Source organism: Hydra viridissima, unplaced genomic scaffold (assembly GCF_058129835.1).
Source record: "Hydra viridissima isolate aposymbiotic clone 2 unplaced genomic scaffold, HvirCarnegie_v1 scaffold_7, whole genome shotgun sequence".
NCBI classification, from domain to species: Eukaryota; Metazoa; Cnidaria; class Hydrozoa; order Anthoathecata; family Hydridae; genus Hydra; species Hydra viridissima.
In genome coordinates this window covers 2,625,882-2,645,210 of record NW_028324306.1, presented here as the reverse complement: position 1 = coordinate 2,645,210, position 19,329 = coordinate 2,625,882, and the positions used below count along the sequence as shown (strand labels likewise).

Here is a 19,329-nt window from a genome sequence, read left to right as displayed (position 1 = left end):
TTTAAAAAATTTTAAGTCATAAAATTTATGTTTTTCTTTTATAATATAAATTAGAATATGTTTTGTTTATAAAATAACTAAGAAATAAAAATTTTGTTTTATTTAAACGACTCTATTTTTCATCTATATCATAGGTATGTACTTGGAACTAATATAGTGCTGGAGTTGCTGGTAGCCTTTATGCATTACTAGGCTGGAGTGCAAAGGGTTAAAAATCATAACGCAAGATAGACATGTTTCATAACATGAAAAGTAAAGTTCATCACGGCGGGATATCATGCATTTTGTCAAAGTCTAAAGGTGAGTTTCCACTCATCCGTTTAGTTACAGGAATGGGAATGGGATGGGAAAATTAATCACGTGAGCATGCGCAGTTTGTAATTTAATTTGAAAATTAATCACTGCGCATGTTCGTGTGATTAATTTTACCATCCCTTTCCCTTTCCCGTAGCTAAAACGGATGAGTGGAAACTCACCTTTAAGCGTTTTATAATCTATTTAATATAATGCTAATTAAAGCTTTATCAAATATTCCGCGCAAAATTAAATTTAAATTACTGTACAAACAAACAGAATTGCATTTATAAATCACGGCAAGAATTTAGATGTACTAGAACATCATGCTGCGATTTCTTAATGAGCTGATAATAAACTTTTTCTTAGCTGTATTCTATTTGAAAGGCTGTTTTTTTTGTCTGTTTGAATCAGTCGAGTTATTTTGATAAATCTATTATTATAGCAAGTTATTACCTTTCCAACTGAACGAACAAAAGTAGGAAGAAAAAAGCACATATTTATTGTCTCATAAATCCATACACTTAATGACTTTAATATATTCTAAAAGTAATTAGGGTTTTAAAAATTGATTTATTTGATTATTATAATAGTTAAAAATTCACACTTCAAACCGTTTGCTACAACTTTCATATTTATGCTAACTATCAATTCTTCCATGGAGTTGCCCTTTTCATAAACATTCAAAACCAGATTTATAATCATACAGTTTGCATCGCCTCCTTTACTACAGGCCTAAAAATCGCGGAAGCAGAAACAAGGAAGAGTCTGATGGAAACTCTTTTATATCAACTGTGTGAACAGGTCATTCAAAAAAGGTAATATGTAGCCAAAATATTGATTGATTTCAGTATAGATTTCGATTACCATAATGCAGATCCTTGTTATCTATATTATAAATGTGATTATATACTAAGTTTTAAAAGTATGAAAGTTTTCAATAGGCTTTCACAAATGGAGAATTTTTTACCAAAAAATGTAAAAATGGTTTTAACTAAGATTGCAGGTCACACTGCAACAAATGAAGAGGATTTTGATTTTTTGTAGACAAAGAGACAAATTTTGACTCATATTTATTGTCATAGAAAATTTGGATGGGTTAGGTCTCTTTTAAAAAAAAAACCAAGAGCTAATAATGAGCCAAAACAGAAACTTTTAAAATTAGGCTCTTAAAATGGAAATTGCCTCAAAAACATTGTTTTGTCACAAATTTTGGTTCTTGATATAAAGAAAATTGACTGACACTGCAGAGGAGTTAAAGTTTCTTTAAGATATTTTTTGGTCATATTAAGTTGGAGCTTTTTATGTTTCTATTATTTAAATGTAAAAGTTAACATAAAAATATTTGCAATAAAGAATGTAAGTGGTTGTTAAAACTAATATAAAGTGTAATTTCTTGTTGAAACAAATTGATTAGCTTTTTGCTTGAGTATTGCCTGTTTATAGATGAATAAGGTTGATTATACAAAGTTACACAGAACATCCAGAGCTGGCAAGTTAAGTGAAGTACAAAATCTTCTCCAAGATCAAGCATTCAGGTCTCAAATGGATAAACTAGATGGATTTTTTGGATATGCACCACTTCATGAAGCAGTAATCGCTCGCAAACCAGAGATCATTGAGGAATTACTTAGATGTGGAGCAAACATAAATGTGCGAGCACATGGAAATTATACCCCTCTTCATATTGCTGCATCGCTTGATGCCTGTGAATGTATAGATGTTCTTCTCAAATGTGGTGCAGATGCAAGTTTAGTTGATGACTTTGAGAAAACCCCATGTAGGACAGCAGTTGTCAGTTGTTGCTATAATGCAAGTCGTAAGCTATATAGTGAAGGTATTTACCCAATTTGTTTATTTGTATTATTTGCTTATATAGATTTTGCTGTTTTCTTAAATGTGACTCAAGATTTATGTTGTATTTTTCACTCTTTGCTGTTTAAGTTGTAAATTTATGTGGCTTTTTGATATGGAAACTTTCTCTATTTGATATGATCATTTTGAAATTATGCTCATTCAGTATTTTATGACAATATAAAGGGGTATCTAAGGAACTTTAACATTTATTACCTTGATAATGGTTTTGGGGTTTTTCTAAACATTTTTGTATCGTAATAAATTTTTGCTCAAGTAGTTCAAAAATAGGTTTCTTAGGACTTCATACTTTCAACAAATGTTTTATCTAATTTCCTACACAAAATATTGACTTGTAAATTACTGGTCTTTGGTACTAAAATGGAGGATGTCACCTATGTTCTAGGGGAAAAAGTTTAGTTGTACATCATTACTTTATCTTAGTTGTACTGATGTAAAGTAGATTTATGCTTTGTCTCTGAATTACTTGATCTAATTCCCCTTGAATTTGAAAAAAAAATTGATGAAGAACCAACTAAATAACAAAAGATAAGGTAATAAAACCATAAAATTTATGTCCTAAGTGTAATTAGTTTTTTTATTTGTAACCAACTGTTAATATTCTCTAGATCTAAATTAGGCATATAGCTTCTGAATTGAGCACACAGCACTTGTCATCTTTTTTAGGCTAAAAGAATTTTTAAGCTTATCCATGTTAATGCATTAATCTAACTTTTATATCAAGTTTACTTATATCTTTACCAATCCCTTCCAAAATCCATCCTGAAAACTTGAAATTTAATCATTTTTTGTTAACGTTTAATGAAATCTCTTTTTGTAATTTTTATTTTTTGAACTGATTTCTTCTTCAATTGTATCAATGCTTGTTATTTTAAAACTTGTTATTTTTAAACTAATAGAAATAAAAGGATGACACATCCTTTTTTGGCACTCTTGATTTCTATAGCTTTTAACAGTTCCACTACTAACATTACAGGGGAATTTGCCATGGTTGTTAGCAAAAATTACCCATTCAACATTTAGATCAAAATTTAAACAGTGATGATAAAGGTTGATAAAGTTTATGATGTTTAAAACTTTTTCTGCACAGCCTTAGTAAAGTTTTTAACACATGATACATCTGATAAATGCTCTTTGATATATCAAACTATATTTTTGAATTTTGTAAACAAACCTTGTTTCATGATGACCATTTTATGAAAGGTAACAAAAGGATTTTTGTTTGAGAAACACTTCCTCTAAAAAGATAAGCTTACTTTATAAATGTGAAGATTGACTTTTTTTTCAGTGATAATTTTAAACATCATCCAAGACAACATATTGATACTTTTCAGGAGTGTCTTCTCAATGCTGTTGCATAAGAAATCATATTTTTCTAGTGGAAATATTTGTAACACTAGTATTTGAGTTCTTCATCTTCTCCAAAACAACAATTTAAAGCTTGAATACCAGGAGTAGTGTTCAGATTGGTTCAGCATACACTCAACATTCAGAACAAGCAATTAAACCCATTAAAGTATTTTTGTGATGTATATTTGTATACATATTGTGAGTATTTCATGCAAAAGCTGTAATGCACTTAGGTTTGAGAATGCAAAACATTGACAAACTGACCTTGAAATTAAGAAAATCTGTTTGCAGGATTGTAATTCATTAAGATTGAGATTTCTTCATATTACTAAAGTCTTATTTGGCATCATTCTTGAAAACGCATCACTTTGAAAAATGTAAATCACTAATTTTATTTTTCTGTTAAAATAGACTTTTTTTTTGGTAATGAAAGAGTTCTTGCTCATTTAATTTATGTAAGTATGTATGTATGTACGTATGTATGTATGTATGTATGTATGTATGTATGTATGTATGTATGTATGTATGTATGTATGTATGTATGTATGTATGTATGTATGTATGTATGTATGAATGTATGTATGTATGTATGTATGTATGTATGTATGTATGTATGTATGTATGTATGTATGTATGTATGTATGTATGTATGAATGTATGTATGTATGTATATATTTATGTATGTATGTATGTATGTATGTATGTATGTATGTATGTATGTATGTATGTATGTATGTATGTATGTATGTATGTATGTATGTATGTATGTATGTGTGTATGTATTGAAGTTTCAGCCTGATTCTCAAATATTTCAAAGTAATTTGATATCTTTCTGCATGTTCTTGATTCTTGTGCCAGTGCTAACATTTGTACCTTATGATGATAAGAGTCAGTCATTGAAATTTTTTATTTGATTTCAAAAGTTAAATTGTCTAGACCATAAATTTTGTTTATGTTATTGTTTAAAATAAATATTGTTAAAATAGGATTCTTATGTTTTTAAAGATTTTTCTTCAAGATTATACTCTAAGAAAACCATTTTTGAAACTCTCTCTATACTATCCTCAAACTTTTGTTCTGCTGCAGGAGTTTTGCTGTGTTTTTGATGACTTTTTAATTTGACTGGTTAAATCTTAAGCAATTCTTTAGAAGTATGAAAGCTTTTTCTCACTTTGTGATTCCCTCCTGTGAACCAAAATCTATGTCAGTTTATGTAAATGAAAGTAAAAGTTCTTTTTCAAACTATTTTGAAGTTTCAGAAAATAACTCGTTCTTCAATAGAAAAGATTCTTTTTTTAAGGTTACTAATTTTTGAAGTTATAGATCATATCTTAGCAAGTCTTTGCATTTTTAGTAACTCAAGGAAATGAAATGTTTTACTGAATCCAAGTATTCACTCACCATTAATCTACTCTGATTTCTTGTTCTGTATTATAACATTGTTTATTTTGAACAAATAGATTAACTTATAGAAGAGATTTTGTCATTTGTGTGTGATGTTTTCTTGTTTGTATGTTTAGAATGTAGCCTACTCAGTTTGTTTCAGTCACATAATATTATTTAAAAAACATTCATCGCCAAGCAATGCTAAAACTCACAGGTATAAAAACAATCAGGAGCACAGAACTTGTTTACTTTAAAACCTTATGAAAATAAAAGCTGCTTTTTAAAGTTTTTGGTAGACTTTAAATTCATTGTTCTTCAAGTTCATTGAAAAATATTTGAGATACACGTTCTTGCTTTATATTATACAAATGTTAAAAAATTTCTTTCAACTTTTTAAAGTAAAACTAAGATGATTTTAGTCCTGCAATTTTTTGAACGAACTCTTTTCAAAGTTCAGCCGAACCTAATGCTCTGTTTTGCCAAAAATCTGGTGCAAGTTCAGCCAAACCAAATGTTCTGTTTTGCCAAAAATCTGGTGCAAGATGGAACTTACAAATGAGTTGATTTGCTTTGAGTTTGATTAAAGCCGTGTTTATCATTATTTAAAACCATGGAATATTTTTCTTCTCTTAACTTGAGTAAAAAAGGTTAAAATAGTCAAATAAATTTCTTAATCAACAAAATGCCTTTAAGTAGTTGCAAGTTCTTGGATGTCATTAAATGGCTGTCATATGGAATAGTAGCATATGTCCTAATGTTATTGGTAAACTGTTTAATATATTCTAGAAAGTTTTAATATCCATAACACTGCAGCAATCAAAACTAATTTGTATTAACAATCTTTGTGAATTTTTTCAATGAAAGTTAATGTTTTAAAAGAAAATATTTTCAATAGTTTTTTTTTTTTTTTGATTGTTAGAAATTTACAGTTCCATTTGTGAAAATCCTGATGTTTTTTACAAAAAGTTTCAAATGTTAGATTCCAAATTATTGGAAGAAACATTTTTTCAAAGATGTCTGGAAATAGCAGTTGATAATGACATTTATGATGCTGTGCGAATGATTATTGTATATAAACCTCCCAATATAAAAGAATGTCTGATAAAATCTATTGATAAATCTACCTTTTCAAAAACTACATTATTGGTGCTTTTATTTTATGTTGTGCTGATGCGCTTTAATGATAGTCTAAAATTTCTTATTGATGATTCTCAAGAAAGTTTTGGTTCGATTGATATTGATGTTTCTCCTGAAAAAGTATCTAAAATAAGGTAATAGAATTTTTGTATTTGTATCAAAAAGATATTACATTTAAGTCATAATGCCGTTTTTTGCTGTGTTGTTAATAAAACTATAATACTTAGTAAATGTTAAAGTCGTTAAAATGTTATTGTTAATTATGAATGCCATACCTTAAATACTAAGTACAGCAAACTATACTTTAAAAGTATTTTCTTATTTTCTGTTTACTATTCTTAACTTAAGATCTTTCATTGATGATATAAAAAAGGATCTTGCGATTCATTTTCGTCTTGCATGTAGCAATGAAGTAAAAAACTATGAAGCTGTCAAACTTTTATTGTCTCATGTGTATGTAGAGGAACAAAAAGCCCATTGGAATGACTTAGATCTTTGCTACCTACGAGAAGATTGGTTTCAATCTATAGCAATATTTAGTCTTTGTCTATCTTTTAACAAAATCAAGTGTTTTCCAGCCAATATTTGCACCTATCTTCAAAATGTTGCTGATATAAATCTTAGAGGGAATAAACTGAAATCCATTCCCCCAGAATTACTCATGCTTTCAAAACTGACTACTTTGAACTTGTCATCAAATCAAATAAATCATTTGCCAGATGTTCAGGAATGGTCAAAAGAGTTAAATACTTTGAATTTGGAGAATAATTGTTTAAGAGATTTTCCAGATAATGTTAATGGTCAATTGATTTCCAGCAATATCCAAGTTTTTAATTTTCAATTAAAAACTTGGATATTGCTGGAAATCAATTGAATCATATTCCAAAGAGTATATTTAAGCTGACACATCTTGTTTCTCTAAATATTAGCCGAAATTCTGGTATTCATAAAATACCTGCTGATATTGGAAAAATGGAGACTCTTAATGATTTAATTATTAAAGATTTAAAGGTTTGTTATCTTGTCCCCTTAAATAAGTTAAATGATTTGGACTTTTAAGTACAAATTCAACATATGAATTCGTAATTAAAAGTCCAAATCATCTAACTTATTTGAGAAATGATTTGATTGAAAAAGCTTTTATTTCTAAGTTAACATTTTTAATTAAACTTACTAATTTTTTTGACCAACCAACTGAATTGTATCACCAATTTAACTAAACTCTTTCATCAACCGGACTAATTTTTTTAACCAAGCTGACTGAATTAGTTTCACTAACCTTAATGAATTAACAAACATTACTGAATCACAAATTTTACTTAAATTTACAACCAACCTCACTGAGATTCACATTGTTACCTACTCTTAGAGAAGAAACAATTGATATTTTACTCTGTATGTATGTATGTATGTATGTATGTATGTATGTATGTATGTATGTATGTATGTATGTATGTATGTATGTATGTATGTATGTATGTATTTATGAATGTATGTATGAAAGTATGTATGTATGTATGTATGTATGTATGTATGTATGTATGTATGTATGTATGTATGTATGTATGTATGTATGTATGTATGTATGTATGTATTTATGAATGTATGTATGTATGTATGTATGTATGTATGTATGTATGTATGTATGTATGTATGTATGTATGTATGTATGTATGTATGTATGTATGTATGTATGTATGTGATTATTAATGGTGATATAATAGTGCTACCTATGTTAATGTGTAACTGTACAAAGTATATGATGTTTACTGTATGTATATGCTAGTGAGCAATAATATGGTGTGAAAACTGGAAATGGGGCGAACTGGGACAGGCTGTCCCATTTCTCTCATGACTGTCTCACTTTTCCCGATATTTTTTTTTAATCAACAAAATGCTATTTGAACAAGAACTATATTTTTTCTTTTCTTTTATTGTCCAAAGTAAACTATAAGATGCCTAGAAAATATCAAAGAAAAACAGCTGCAGGACTAGTATCTCCAGGAGCTATGTTAGTGGCTGTTTTGGAGGTTGTTGAACAGAAAAAATGAATAAGAAAAGTAGCTAAGGAGAAGGGCATTTCCAAGAGCACTCTTCAGCGCTATGTTGATAAGTTTAAGAAAGGCTAAGGCTGTTCAATGGCTCCAAACTATACCCACAGTTAAGTATTTTCCACGTAACAAGACATGGCTCTTGCTGACTATCTTATTAAGTCATCAAAGATGTTTCACGGACTAACAACCACACAGGCAAGAGCTAGCATAAGAAATGACAGAACGCAATAAACTTTCTATGCCTTCAACACGGGAGGAAAAGAAGTTAGCTGGGACATGTTGGTTAAATAGCTTTCTCAAAAGAAAGCCCACCTTGTCTCTACGAACACCAGAGACCACATCTTTGCTTTTGACATCCTTCAATAAGCATTCAGTGAATGAGTTATTTAACTTACTAGAAGGTCTTAACTTGAAGCTTAAAATAACTGGGGAGAGAATCTTCAACTTGGATAAAACTTGACTCACAACTGTGCAAAAATTACCAAAGGTAATAAGTGCAAAGGGCATGAAGAAGGTGGGTCATGTGACATCCTTTGAGCGTGGAGAACTTGTGACTGTGTATGGAAAATTACCAGCGTGGCCTTGCCACCAGCAATTTTCCTTCTAAGGAAAAATTTCAAAGACATTTTCCTTATTGGGGTCCCAGAAGGGTCGAAGGGCTTTGCTACAGACTTAGGTTGGATGAACTTTGAGTTGTTTAAAGAAGTGATGAAGCACTTGGTGAAATTGACACGTTCAACCAAGGAAGATTAAATCATCATTATATTTGACAATCACGAAAGCCTTCTTTCGTTTCCAGCATTAGAATATGCAAAGGATAATGGTGTTCATGCAATAACACTGCCTCCACACACAAGCTAGAAAACCCAGTCTCTGGACAGGACAATCTATGGACCTCTAAAGGCATTTTTCAATGGTGAAGCAAACAGTTGGATTATGCAGAACCCTAGAAAAATAATAATGATTTATCAAATGGGACAGTTAATTGGTGCTTAAGGTGTCTACCCCTAGCAATAAAATGGCAGGGTTTCGAGTAGTTGGAATCTGGCCATTCAATAGGAATGTCTTCAGCAATGAGTATTTCCTACCATTGTCCCTGACTGATCGCTCTAACCCATATGTCCAAGAAAATCTTTAGGATGTAACACCTCTAATGGAAACTCAGCCTGGCCCCAGCAGAGAAACTAATGATGATCAGCATAGTCCTTGCAGAGAGGATATCGTCTTCATAACGCCTGAGTTATCCAAAGGTATTTCTGAAGCAGGGGACACATCTCACAAAATCCTTAGTACTACAAGTCATTTTGTCATGATTTGAAAGTATTGATTTCAGTAAGCCTATTGAAAATAATAGTTTTTGTTTGGCTTTAGCATTAATAATCATGTGCTGTTGTTGTCCTAATATATTCTTTTGGTTTGAAGTGTTTCATGCACCTGTGAGAAAAGAATCAACCAGAGGATGTAAAAGAGGAAGAGCCATGATAGCCACCTCTAGTCCAGAAATGAAAAGAATCAGAGAAGAGGCTGAACTGCGGCAGCAAAAAAAAGGCTAAGAAGTCAAGTAGAAAACTGGTGCTTGAGGGAACTGAGAATAAACAAATTAATGCAAACACTTCAGACAGTGATGAAGATGATGATGTGCAGATGGTGTTGATTGACACAGATGATGATAGTCCAGCATTGAGTGAGGATTATGGTTCTCCAGAAATTCATCTGGGCCCTGTTGCTGTGAATGACGTTAAGAAGGACATGTTTATTCTTGTTGAGTTTCATTCTGAAAAGAGCATGAAACTAAAATATTATGTGGCCAAAGTCTTGGATGTTGCTGAGGAATTTATTGTTGAGCATTTAAGAAAAAAAATACCAAAGTGGAGAATAAAATTATTTAGGATAACATAATAAAAATGTGTCTAAAAATTTTGTAAAATAATTGAATGTGTTTCTTTCTATAAAATGAACAAAAAAGAATGAAAGTTTAAGTGGTGTCCCAATTTACCAAATTGTGTCCCACATCTCCCCATCTGCTGTCCTATTAAATTACATTGCAAAACTGGGCTTCTTTTTTTTTTTTCTTTACAAGTGATTAAAGGTGTACATTTTTAAAAATCACTTCAGAATGCAGAGGTAAAACTAAAATATTTCTCATTAACCATTGTTCTGAGAGGAATAGTTATTGGTGCAGTTTACATGGAGTTAGCTGAGAAAGAAGTAAAAGGTTTGTTTCAAAATTAGAAGAAGAAAGGAGAAAAGGTGCAGCTATTGAAGTTGTAACATGTTTATTCAGGTAGTATGAAGAAAAAGTAGTTTTTAAAGGTCCATTGTCAACCAACTCTTTCAAGCAGATAAAAGTACAAAAGTTTACAGATTTACAGATGTTAAACAGTTGCTAGAGTTTCCCAGGTATCAAAATACTGCATGCAATATTGCAGCTGCAGCAGGATAATACAGTGCTCAAATGCAACATTACTCAAAACTTTCAGCATCTGTTAGTAACATGGAGTGACAGGACAAAAACAAGCTGAAATTTCTGGTTATGAAAAGAAAAGTTTTTAGCTGATTGCTAAATCCTTGTTCAATTAGATGGTGAAGTAAAGTAAAAGCTACTGCCTGCTCTCACTAATGGATTACACTGATTACTAGATGGCTATAACCAGCTCTCTATTATATGTCAAAGTATGAAGATTAGTCAGGTAGTTCTGCATATTAATGGGTAAAGGTTCAACTGAATGTCATTCAAGAGCCCCTGTGATATTCAATGCCATGCAATACTGATCCTCTTTGTTCTAGATCACTGGTTGTGATGGTAATGAATTCCTCTCTTTGTGGTATCATTTACAATCTTTACAAAACAAACAGATTTTTTAGCTTCTTTGTATACTAGTTGCTATGTCAAGCAAACCAATCTGTTTTACTGCCAAGAATGCCAATTAATGAGTGAGATTCAGGTCCAAAAGGTATGATCAGTAACCTATTGGGAAAACTAGCTTCCCAAGCAAAATGTCTTGGGTTTTCTATAAGTTTTATGAACAACATTTACAACTTCTTTGTCTATTTTCATTTAGTTCATCATGTTGTGGATAAACTGCAGGTTATTCAAATGTGCATCAGTACCGATGCTAGCTTTTGTCCCAGTTTGTGTGTGAAAAAGAGAAAGAAATTTGTCAATTCTCAAAAGTTTAATTGTTATCTCTTCGTTTTAATGCATTAGAAAACATGAAAATTTTTTATCCATAAATGATGAAGGCTACTAAGGTTGGTGGATAGCTCCTTTTTAAAGAAAATGTGCTGCATTCAATGCAGGCTATCCAAAGATATGAGTAGGCTTTTGGTCTATTCACATTATTCATCTCTTGGAATTGTTGTAGAATCTCCGCAAACCAGGAGTCTGGATTTCATGATACTCTTATATGGTATCTGGTGACCCAAAATCAAAAAGACAATCTAATTATGCAAGGAGATGGATTTCTTATGCATTTCTTGTATTTCTCTAACCTGTTTCACTCATTCCTGAGAGACATAAGAACACCAATTTTTTTTTGTCTTTTCCATAATGTGTGCCATGTTCCAGAAAGTTAAAACAGTATTAATAAAAGTATTTTCAGTCTCTTGAATGGTGTGTTTCTTGAGTTACATGGTTTAAGAGATTTTCTTCATCATTCCTAAAAAGTAAAAAATCAGGTAGTTAGGAACCAGTCATTGGTGAAGATGAGTGTCAAATTAAAACTAAAAGTTAGTAGGTGCATCAGTTACAGGTTTTAGTGATGATAACAATGGTCATCAGGAGCATCCAATAAAAGACTGGAACTAGTTGGCAGAGACTTGTATTCAGTTTCTATATATCTTGACAGGTTATTCTAATATTTTAATACAAATTTATTACTAAAAAAATTTAAAATATTATCAGAAAACAGCTGGTAAGCACCAAGAGAAATTTTGGGCCCTGAGGAAGTTTTCTTAAGGGGCCCTTATTATGATCAATTATATACCCAGGATCACTAGAAGCGTGCTCTGGTCATTGAAAATTGAAAATGAAAATTTGTTAAATCTTTTAAAAGTCAAAACTATTTAAATCTTTTAAAAAGTGATTTGTACACACACAGGGCCCCGGGAATCTTCCCCGTCTACCCTCCCCTCTCAGCGGCCATGCTGGTAAGCATAGCAGCCATTACCTACTAACTATCATAATGTTAATTTGTTAGTAATGAACTTTGTAATAAATGCCAATACAGTTTTATTTATATTTCAAATAGGATGTTGGTGTTGCTTTTGAGTAGTTTTGAGTGGGCTTTAGAAAATTTGTTAGAGTTTGTAAAAAATAAAATTTACATTGTACCTAACATTAGAAAGGGGAAAAAATTCAGTTTTTGTGGTTATGACAAAAATTTGAATAATTGATAACCCTAATGTGGGTTATTTTTTGAATTAAAAGCAACACCTAGGAAAAAATTTCATCTAGGCAAACAAAAACATCTAGAGAAAAAAATAAAGTTAAAGTAAAAGTTATGATTTGAGATGTCTAAAATTTGTAGAATTCAGAAAATAGACTACATTTACCTGAGTAACCAAAGTGCATGAGGAAGCTAATTTTAGAGAAAAAAAGTATTTCTTTTGAAACATGCTTCATATTGCAGAGGATTTTGATTTTAAATTAGGGAGAAATTTTAAATGTTCTTCTCTATAAAATATTTACTGATTTTTACTTATAAAGACTTGTAATCTAGGTGTTTTTCTGCAAATTTACTGTTTATTATTTTACTTTCATTTCATCTTTTATTTTTTGTCATTTAAAAGTTTGTTGATGTCTTATGAAGATTTCTTGTTATTATTTAAAAGTTATTAGCTGACTTAAGATTTTTTTTTGCAGTGACTTTTTTATTTTATTTATTTTTTTAATCTCATTTACAGATTGTAGATCCTCCATCTGAATTTTTAAAAAGTACTTTTCACATAAAGAATTTTTTGAGAGCTCGTTCAAGAGCTTCAGTACCCAATTACACTATGAAGCTAATGATTATCGGGTTTGCAGAGCAAGGAAAAACAACACTTCTCAACAGGCTTCAAGACAATAAGGATTACAATATAAATTCACGCACAACAGGTCAGTTAGTTTGATATTTTAACATGCTAAAAGCTATGTATAATTTTTCGGTGATTTGGTAAAGCAATACTGTAGACACTTTTGTACAATAATATGCTTTAGTATATTATTTGGTTTTTTAGCAAGACTTTAGTCTATGACATTTTGGTTTAGTTCTGGTGCTTATTATATCCATGAAATCCTATAACCTTAGTCTAATAACCTTATGATAATTATTCTCATGATAATCATAACCCTTACCATTTTTATTTCTATTATCATTTTTTCATCAGACTAGAGTTCTAGTATACTGAATAGTTTACAAAGCTTGAGGAAATGCTACATTTTCTCTGCTTTGTAAACCAGCTCATGTTAACCTTTTTTAGCCAGCTAAAGATTAATGTTTTCATAATACAATTTTTAGGTGTTGATATCCAAGATGTAACTATTCAATCCAAAAATAAGCCAGCATTTACATTCCGTGTGTGGGACTTTGCAGGTCAAGAAGAATATTACGTCACACACCAGTGTTTTATATCTGAATCCTCTTTATATTTGATTGTTTGGGATATCAGAGACAAAAGGAATGAGGTAAAAAAGTTGAAACCTTGGCTTGAGAGCATTTTTGCAAGGGCTGAAAACTTCTCTTTAATGTTCATCGCAACCAAATTAGACCTTCTTAAAGGAGAAAAATATTTGAACTTATTGAAAGAGGAATTGAATGAAGCAATCGATGATCTTTTGAATTCCATTCCAGGGATTCATAAGCTACGTCACCAGCTTGCCAAGATGCCTTTAATGCTTTTATCGCTCATTCCTAGTTATTCTGATTACAATAAAGGTAGTATGATATTTTTAAAATATTAGATTTAAACTTGATATAAAAATATATTTGTATTACTTTTTAACAAAAGTTCACTAAAAGTTTTTAAAAAATATATTTTGTTGCAGCATTCTTCAGTAAATGTAGGTTTCAAAAGTCAGCAAACAAAAATATATTTTTGTTGAGAAGGTTGAAATTTTTCACATGGCTGTTTTTTGTTTTTTTTTGCTTTGTTACTATAACTTTTTTTTTTTTATTTTTGTTTTTGAAGACATGAAGGAGTTAAAATCTAAAATCTATGAAGTAGCATCAAAAATGAAATACGGCGATAGAAATATAGACGAAAACTTTATGGGAAGGATGATTCCTGAGAGCTATATGAAACTTGCAACTGAAATCGAGGAAGTAAGAAAAATGTCAAAAGAAAATGAAATGTCGATTTTAAGCCGATCAGATTTTCTTAATGTCGCGAAATCTTTTAAATGTAAACAAGATGAGTTTTCTGAAAGTGACATTGATACTGCTGCTCTTTTTTTACATTCTACAGGTTTGACCGCACCTCTGCTTTTCAATTTAAATCTAGTTCATATTCTCGTCTGATTGAGTTGCCTATTTTCTTTGAAAACTGTGCAGTTTTGTTGTAAATCAATTTTTAGTTAGTTCATATCTTTTTAGATATTTAAATATCTTTCTTCTAGAATATTGAATTTAGAGCGTAAACTTTTGCATAATGCAGGGTTTTTGTGTGCCATAACTCTATTTTAATTTTATTTAATCGATATTTTAATTGATGTAGGTACGATTCTTCATTTCAATAGCCCTAATGAAGATTTAAAAAACATGTACTTTATAAGTCCGTCATGGGTTTGTAAGATTATGTCGAAAGTTATTACCATGGATTGTGGCCAAAACTTTATCCGAAACGGAATATTGGAAAGGAAAGAAATTCGGGTAGTGTTTTACTGAAATTCTTTAATAGCAGTTTAATTAAGTTTGTGCTATTTTTCTAATATTTAATGTTTAATGTAATATTTAATGTTTAATGTAAAATTTAATGTTTAAACTAAATCCACTGAATACAAGTCTCTGCTAACGCATACATATTTTTTTAAAAAAATTTTACAAATTGATTTTAAAAATGCGTTACGTTATTTGCTTTTCGTTCAGGACATCTTAGGAAAAGATTGGGATGGTGGAAATCCGATTGTTGTAAAAAAGTACATGAGATTGCTATCAATATTTCAAGTTGCTATTGAGATAGATGATCATAGGATTCTAGTGCCATCGAAACTACCAACAGAAGCTCCTGCACCTTCACCTACATTCAATTCACGCCTATTGCTAACTCGTTACCATCTCTTCCCTTACATTCCATATGGCTTTTGGGCTCGCTTTATCAGCCGTTTTTTGTTTCTTACGAAAGAAATGCTTTTACCTTACTTATCTGATGAGGCAAAAAGCAAGAAAGAAACTTTTCAAGAGTACTTCGCGGATTCAACGGACCTTGGACACCTTTTAGACAACAACTTCATTAAATGTTGGGATAAAGGAGTGATTTTCGATCACCCTGAATTAAATTTCTCTGTACAACAAACCAGCTCAAAAAAAGAGAACAGAGAGACAATTGAAACATGTGTACAGAGATCGTCACTCGGTTATCGCGTACTCAGTTACGTAATTGATCATATGAAAACACTTTTAAGTGAATGGTTTGAAGGCCTTGCGATTTCAACGGAAATAAATTCTTTTTTAGCTTGTCCTGTGTGTACTTATCTCGGAATAGATCCTCCTTTTTTGTTTGATATTCACCATTTGTTTCAGACGATTTATCAAACTTCGGACGAAAAATTGTGCAATGTCTTGTGTGACAATAATCATGCTCCTCGAGTTGTCAATGTTGCCTATTATTGTCCTGATCTTACATTCGGTGATTTAACGGAAGATCTTAAACTTAGCGAGGGCGATATTAATTGTTACAAAGCTAAAGAACTTGGCTACGGGCAGTATGGTAAAATCTACCTCGGAAGTTTTAAAGGGAAAAAGGTAGCTGTAAAGTGTTACAAGGTGATCGATAAAAACGATGTCAGGTCGTCACTGAACAGTTTTTATGAAGCGAGGCAAGAAATTGTAATGCTTAGTAAATTGCGTCATCATCCTCACATTATTGAGTTTCTAGGTGCTTCGCTTAAACCGGAATTACGCACTGTGCTTGAGTATGCTGAGCATGGATCATTATCATCTTTCCTTCATGAAAGTGTTCCTAAAGAGATTCCACGTATAGTAAGGTTTAGAATTTGCCAACAAATTGCAAGCGCTCTTGCACACATGCATCAAAGGTTTATTCTTCATCGCGACATAAAACCAGATAATATATTGGTATTCTCAATCGAGCACGACGCAAAAGTAAATATCAAGTTAGCGGATTTGGGAACAGCTAATTTCATGAGCCGCTTTGGTCTAAAGACATTTTATGGAACTTTAGGATACGCCGCCCCCGAAATGATTTCATTCAAATCATCTTTGGATGATTATACGTCGAGTATTGATATATACTCATTTGCTATTGTTATTTACGAGTTAATTACCTACCGAAAACGGTTTCATCAAGCTAAAAATTCATGGGAAATAGATGATAATATCAGAAAAGGATATCGACCATTGTTTTTTGACTGTCCCAATGCTCTTTATGGGGTTTTAAGTTTAACTAAACTAATGACAACGATGTGGCACCAAGAACCCTCAAAAAGACCCGATGCAAAATCTGTTCTAAATCAATTGGTTTCACCAACATTTCAGTTGATTTTTGGGATCAAGAAATTGTCAAAGTTTTATAGCGCACGTGAGATATGTTACGTTGGCTGCACGGATGAATTATGGGTGTTATGTGAAAATACGAAAGGTTAACTTTCTCTAACAAATGTCGTAAGGTTTTTTTAGTGTTATACATGATAAAGAATCACTAAACTTAGTTATTCTTTGTTAAAGAATCGTTTTAATCTAAAAAAATGCTGACTTTTTATTGGTACAAAAATTTAATTGTGTTTTAATAAAGAATCGCTTTATTTGTCTATTTTCAAAAAACATTGACTATTTTAAAAGTATTTTTTTTATAGGTACAAAAGTTATCATCTTAAACATGGTGCTCATTGATAACCAGTTTCAATTGAAGGATTTCGTGAGTGAGTCAAAAGATTTTTCACAGAACAGTTTTTCCGTTCTACATATGGTTACAGTTGGTGACGGCAGCCGTTTGTGTGTCGTGTTAAGAAGTGATTATGATTCGATTCTAATTTATGAAGTCAAGACTCGAAAGTTGTTGTTCCACCATTTGATGAAAGAAGCGATTGTTGATTCGATTTGTTCAAATAGTGATAGCGTCTTCTTTGGCTGTCGAAAACATGAATCGAATGAAATTCTTTTTTACAAAAAACCTTGTAAAGATTTATTAAGCAGTAAATTTGTTGAAGAAGGAATTGAATTTCAAGCAAGTCAACCTTTGACTGCAATGGCTGTTTCACAAGAAATTTTGATCAAATCTACTGGTCGATTTATAACTTACAAAAGATTTAACAACGAAGGTGGAGGAATAAAGCCGTGCCACTCAACACAACATGTTCGTGAGATTATCATTTCTCGCAATGAAAAGGTGTTCTTTGTCTCTCCTCAATGCTGCACTTTGATTTATGTTTTTTCTTACAGTGAAGAAATAAAAGAACTGTTTAAGTATGATTGTTATGAAGATATTAAAAACTGTTCGCCTTCCACTATACCGTTAGACTTGAGAGTGTCGTGCATGTGTTCGGTGTACAATATGTTGTGGGTTGGAACGGGAAGCGGGCATATTTTTATTTATGAAGTGCAACTGAGTCTCAATAAAATGGTTTTGTTGCAAACACTCCATCCATACAAAAGCAAGACTAGAAAGTTTGCATTGGTTCACTGTCCAAATCGTAAAGATGGTGTTGAATATCTTATTGTGAGCACTGGCAAAGAACTGAACGAAAATTGTTTTGGAGATGGGTGTATCTTCAAGTTCGGAGAATTTCCAGTGGATGAAACTGCTTCATTGAAAAATCTTTATGTTCCATGTTTAGATAAAGAAAGAAAAGTGATTTTGATTTGGCACGTGCTCTTAGCTCACCAATACAAAAATTTAAAAGCTTGAAATTTGGCTTTAGATTTAAGGCTGTTTTTTAAAAAAAAAAAATTAGCAGATTTTTAATGGGAGTGAATTCACAGATCGGCCCTTCAGAAGTACAAACGAAGCTTGTGCCAATATACTGTGGTGGATCTTTTAAGCCAAGGGACAGCCCTAAGAGTGAAGTGGGGGAGGTTTCCGGTTGCGACCTCTCTTATTTTTGTTAAATTTCTTCATTTGTTTGTTGATAGTTTTATTAAAATGTAAATTTAAAGTAATTTAATCGATAGCCACCTAGTTTTTTATGATTGAGAAGAGAGAAGGTGGTTTGTATGAGGTGAAGACTAGGGAAGAGCTAGAAAGACCAAAAATAATAGATACTCGTTTGTTGTCGCAAAGATCTGTTTCTAAGGGCTTTTTCTTTTTAAAAATTCTCAACACTCGGGCATCTTAACGGCTTTGGTTTTGTTAATATCACTGAGTGAAGCACCATTTCCAGTTTTCATCTGAAATAATTTAACTATGCAACTGACCTAGTGAGAAAATAATAACTTAGGCATATTTGAATTATATGGGTGATATTTTCGGAGATTTGATCGCGGAATTGGTAATTAGAAGTTGATTTTGGCTAATTTCGGTTTGCTGTTTTAACTCGTTTTACTAATAGAATACCCCTCGCAAGTTATGTAAGCATAAATTTACCGTACCTTACCATTTTACACTCAACATAATCTTCCATCAAGCTAGTAATTCAAATAGCCTTTCATTGTTTTCGCACAACTCTTATCTAACTTAAAATACGCAATCACTTAGACTTACATAATGAACCAAAACAGCTGTTGCTGTTTAGTTAAATCACCATCGTGTGGAGCAATTGGAGCTGTGTTCATTCACTTTTCTGGAAGGTTTTGTCAAAAGATTTGCAAGTTTTTAAGGTCTACTCCGTGTTAGATTGAAGATCATGACCATTGTGGGCATTGTAAGATTAATAAATGGCTGTGTCAAAAGATTAAACGTCAACAAAAAACAAGGTTTTTTTTAAAAAAACCAACTCAGTTGGGTGCTTGGATTTTATTGGGATTTCGTTTTTTATTTTAGTTTTTCTTTCCCTTCCCTGCTATATAAATATTTTTAGATTTAAGATTTAAATTTAAATTGCATCTTTGGAGACTGGCCGTTTTAGTAGTTAAAATTT

At 31.4% G+C, this 19,329-nt stretch overlaps 1 protein-coding gene across 3 annotated transcripts; it reads left to right on the top strand.

Moving 5' to 3' along the window:
* Positions 1-604: 604 nt before the first annotated feature.
* On the top strand, positions 605-18,421 carry LOC145184851 (leucine-rich repeat serine/threonine-protein kinase 2-like). Of its 3 annotated transcripts, XM_090093719.1 has the most exons (8): positions 605-1,112; positions 1,741-2,131; positions 13,002-13,194; positions 13,598-14,014; positions 14,268-14,543; positions 14,793-14,947; positions 15,164-16,895; positions 17,110-18,421. In XM_090093719.1, exons 2-8 carry the CDS (start codon positions 2,054-2,056, stop codon positions 18,159-18,161), a joined length of 3,903 nt encoding a protein of 1,300 aa, XP_089949845.1. In that variant the 5' UTR covers positions 605-1,112; positions 1,741-2,053; the 3' UTR covers positions 18,162-18,421. The 3 variants fall into 3 exon arrangements, with proteins under 3 accessions (XP_089949845.1, XP_089949847.1, XP_089949846.1); XM_090093721.1 differs by lacking the exon at positions 605-1,112 and having other exon boundaries at positions 1,731-2,131; positions 15,164-16,918; XM_090093720.1 differs by lacking the exons at positions 605-1,112; positions 1,741-2,131 and adding an exon at positions 5,944-6,176.
* The last annotated feature ends 908 nt before the right edge of the window (positions 18,422-19,329 follow it).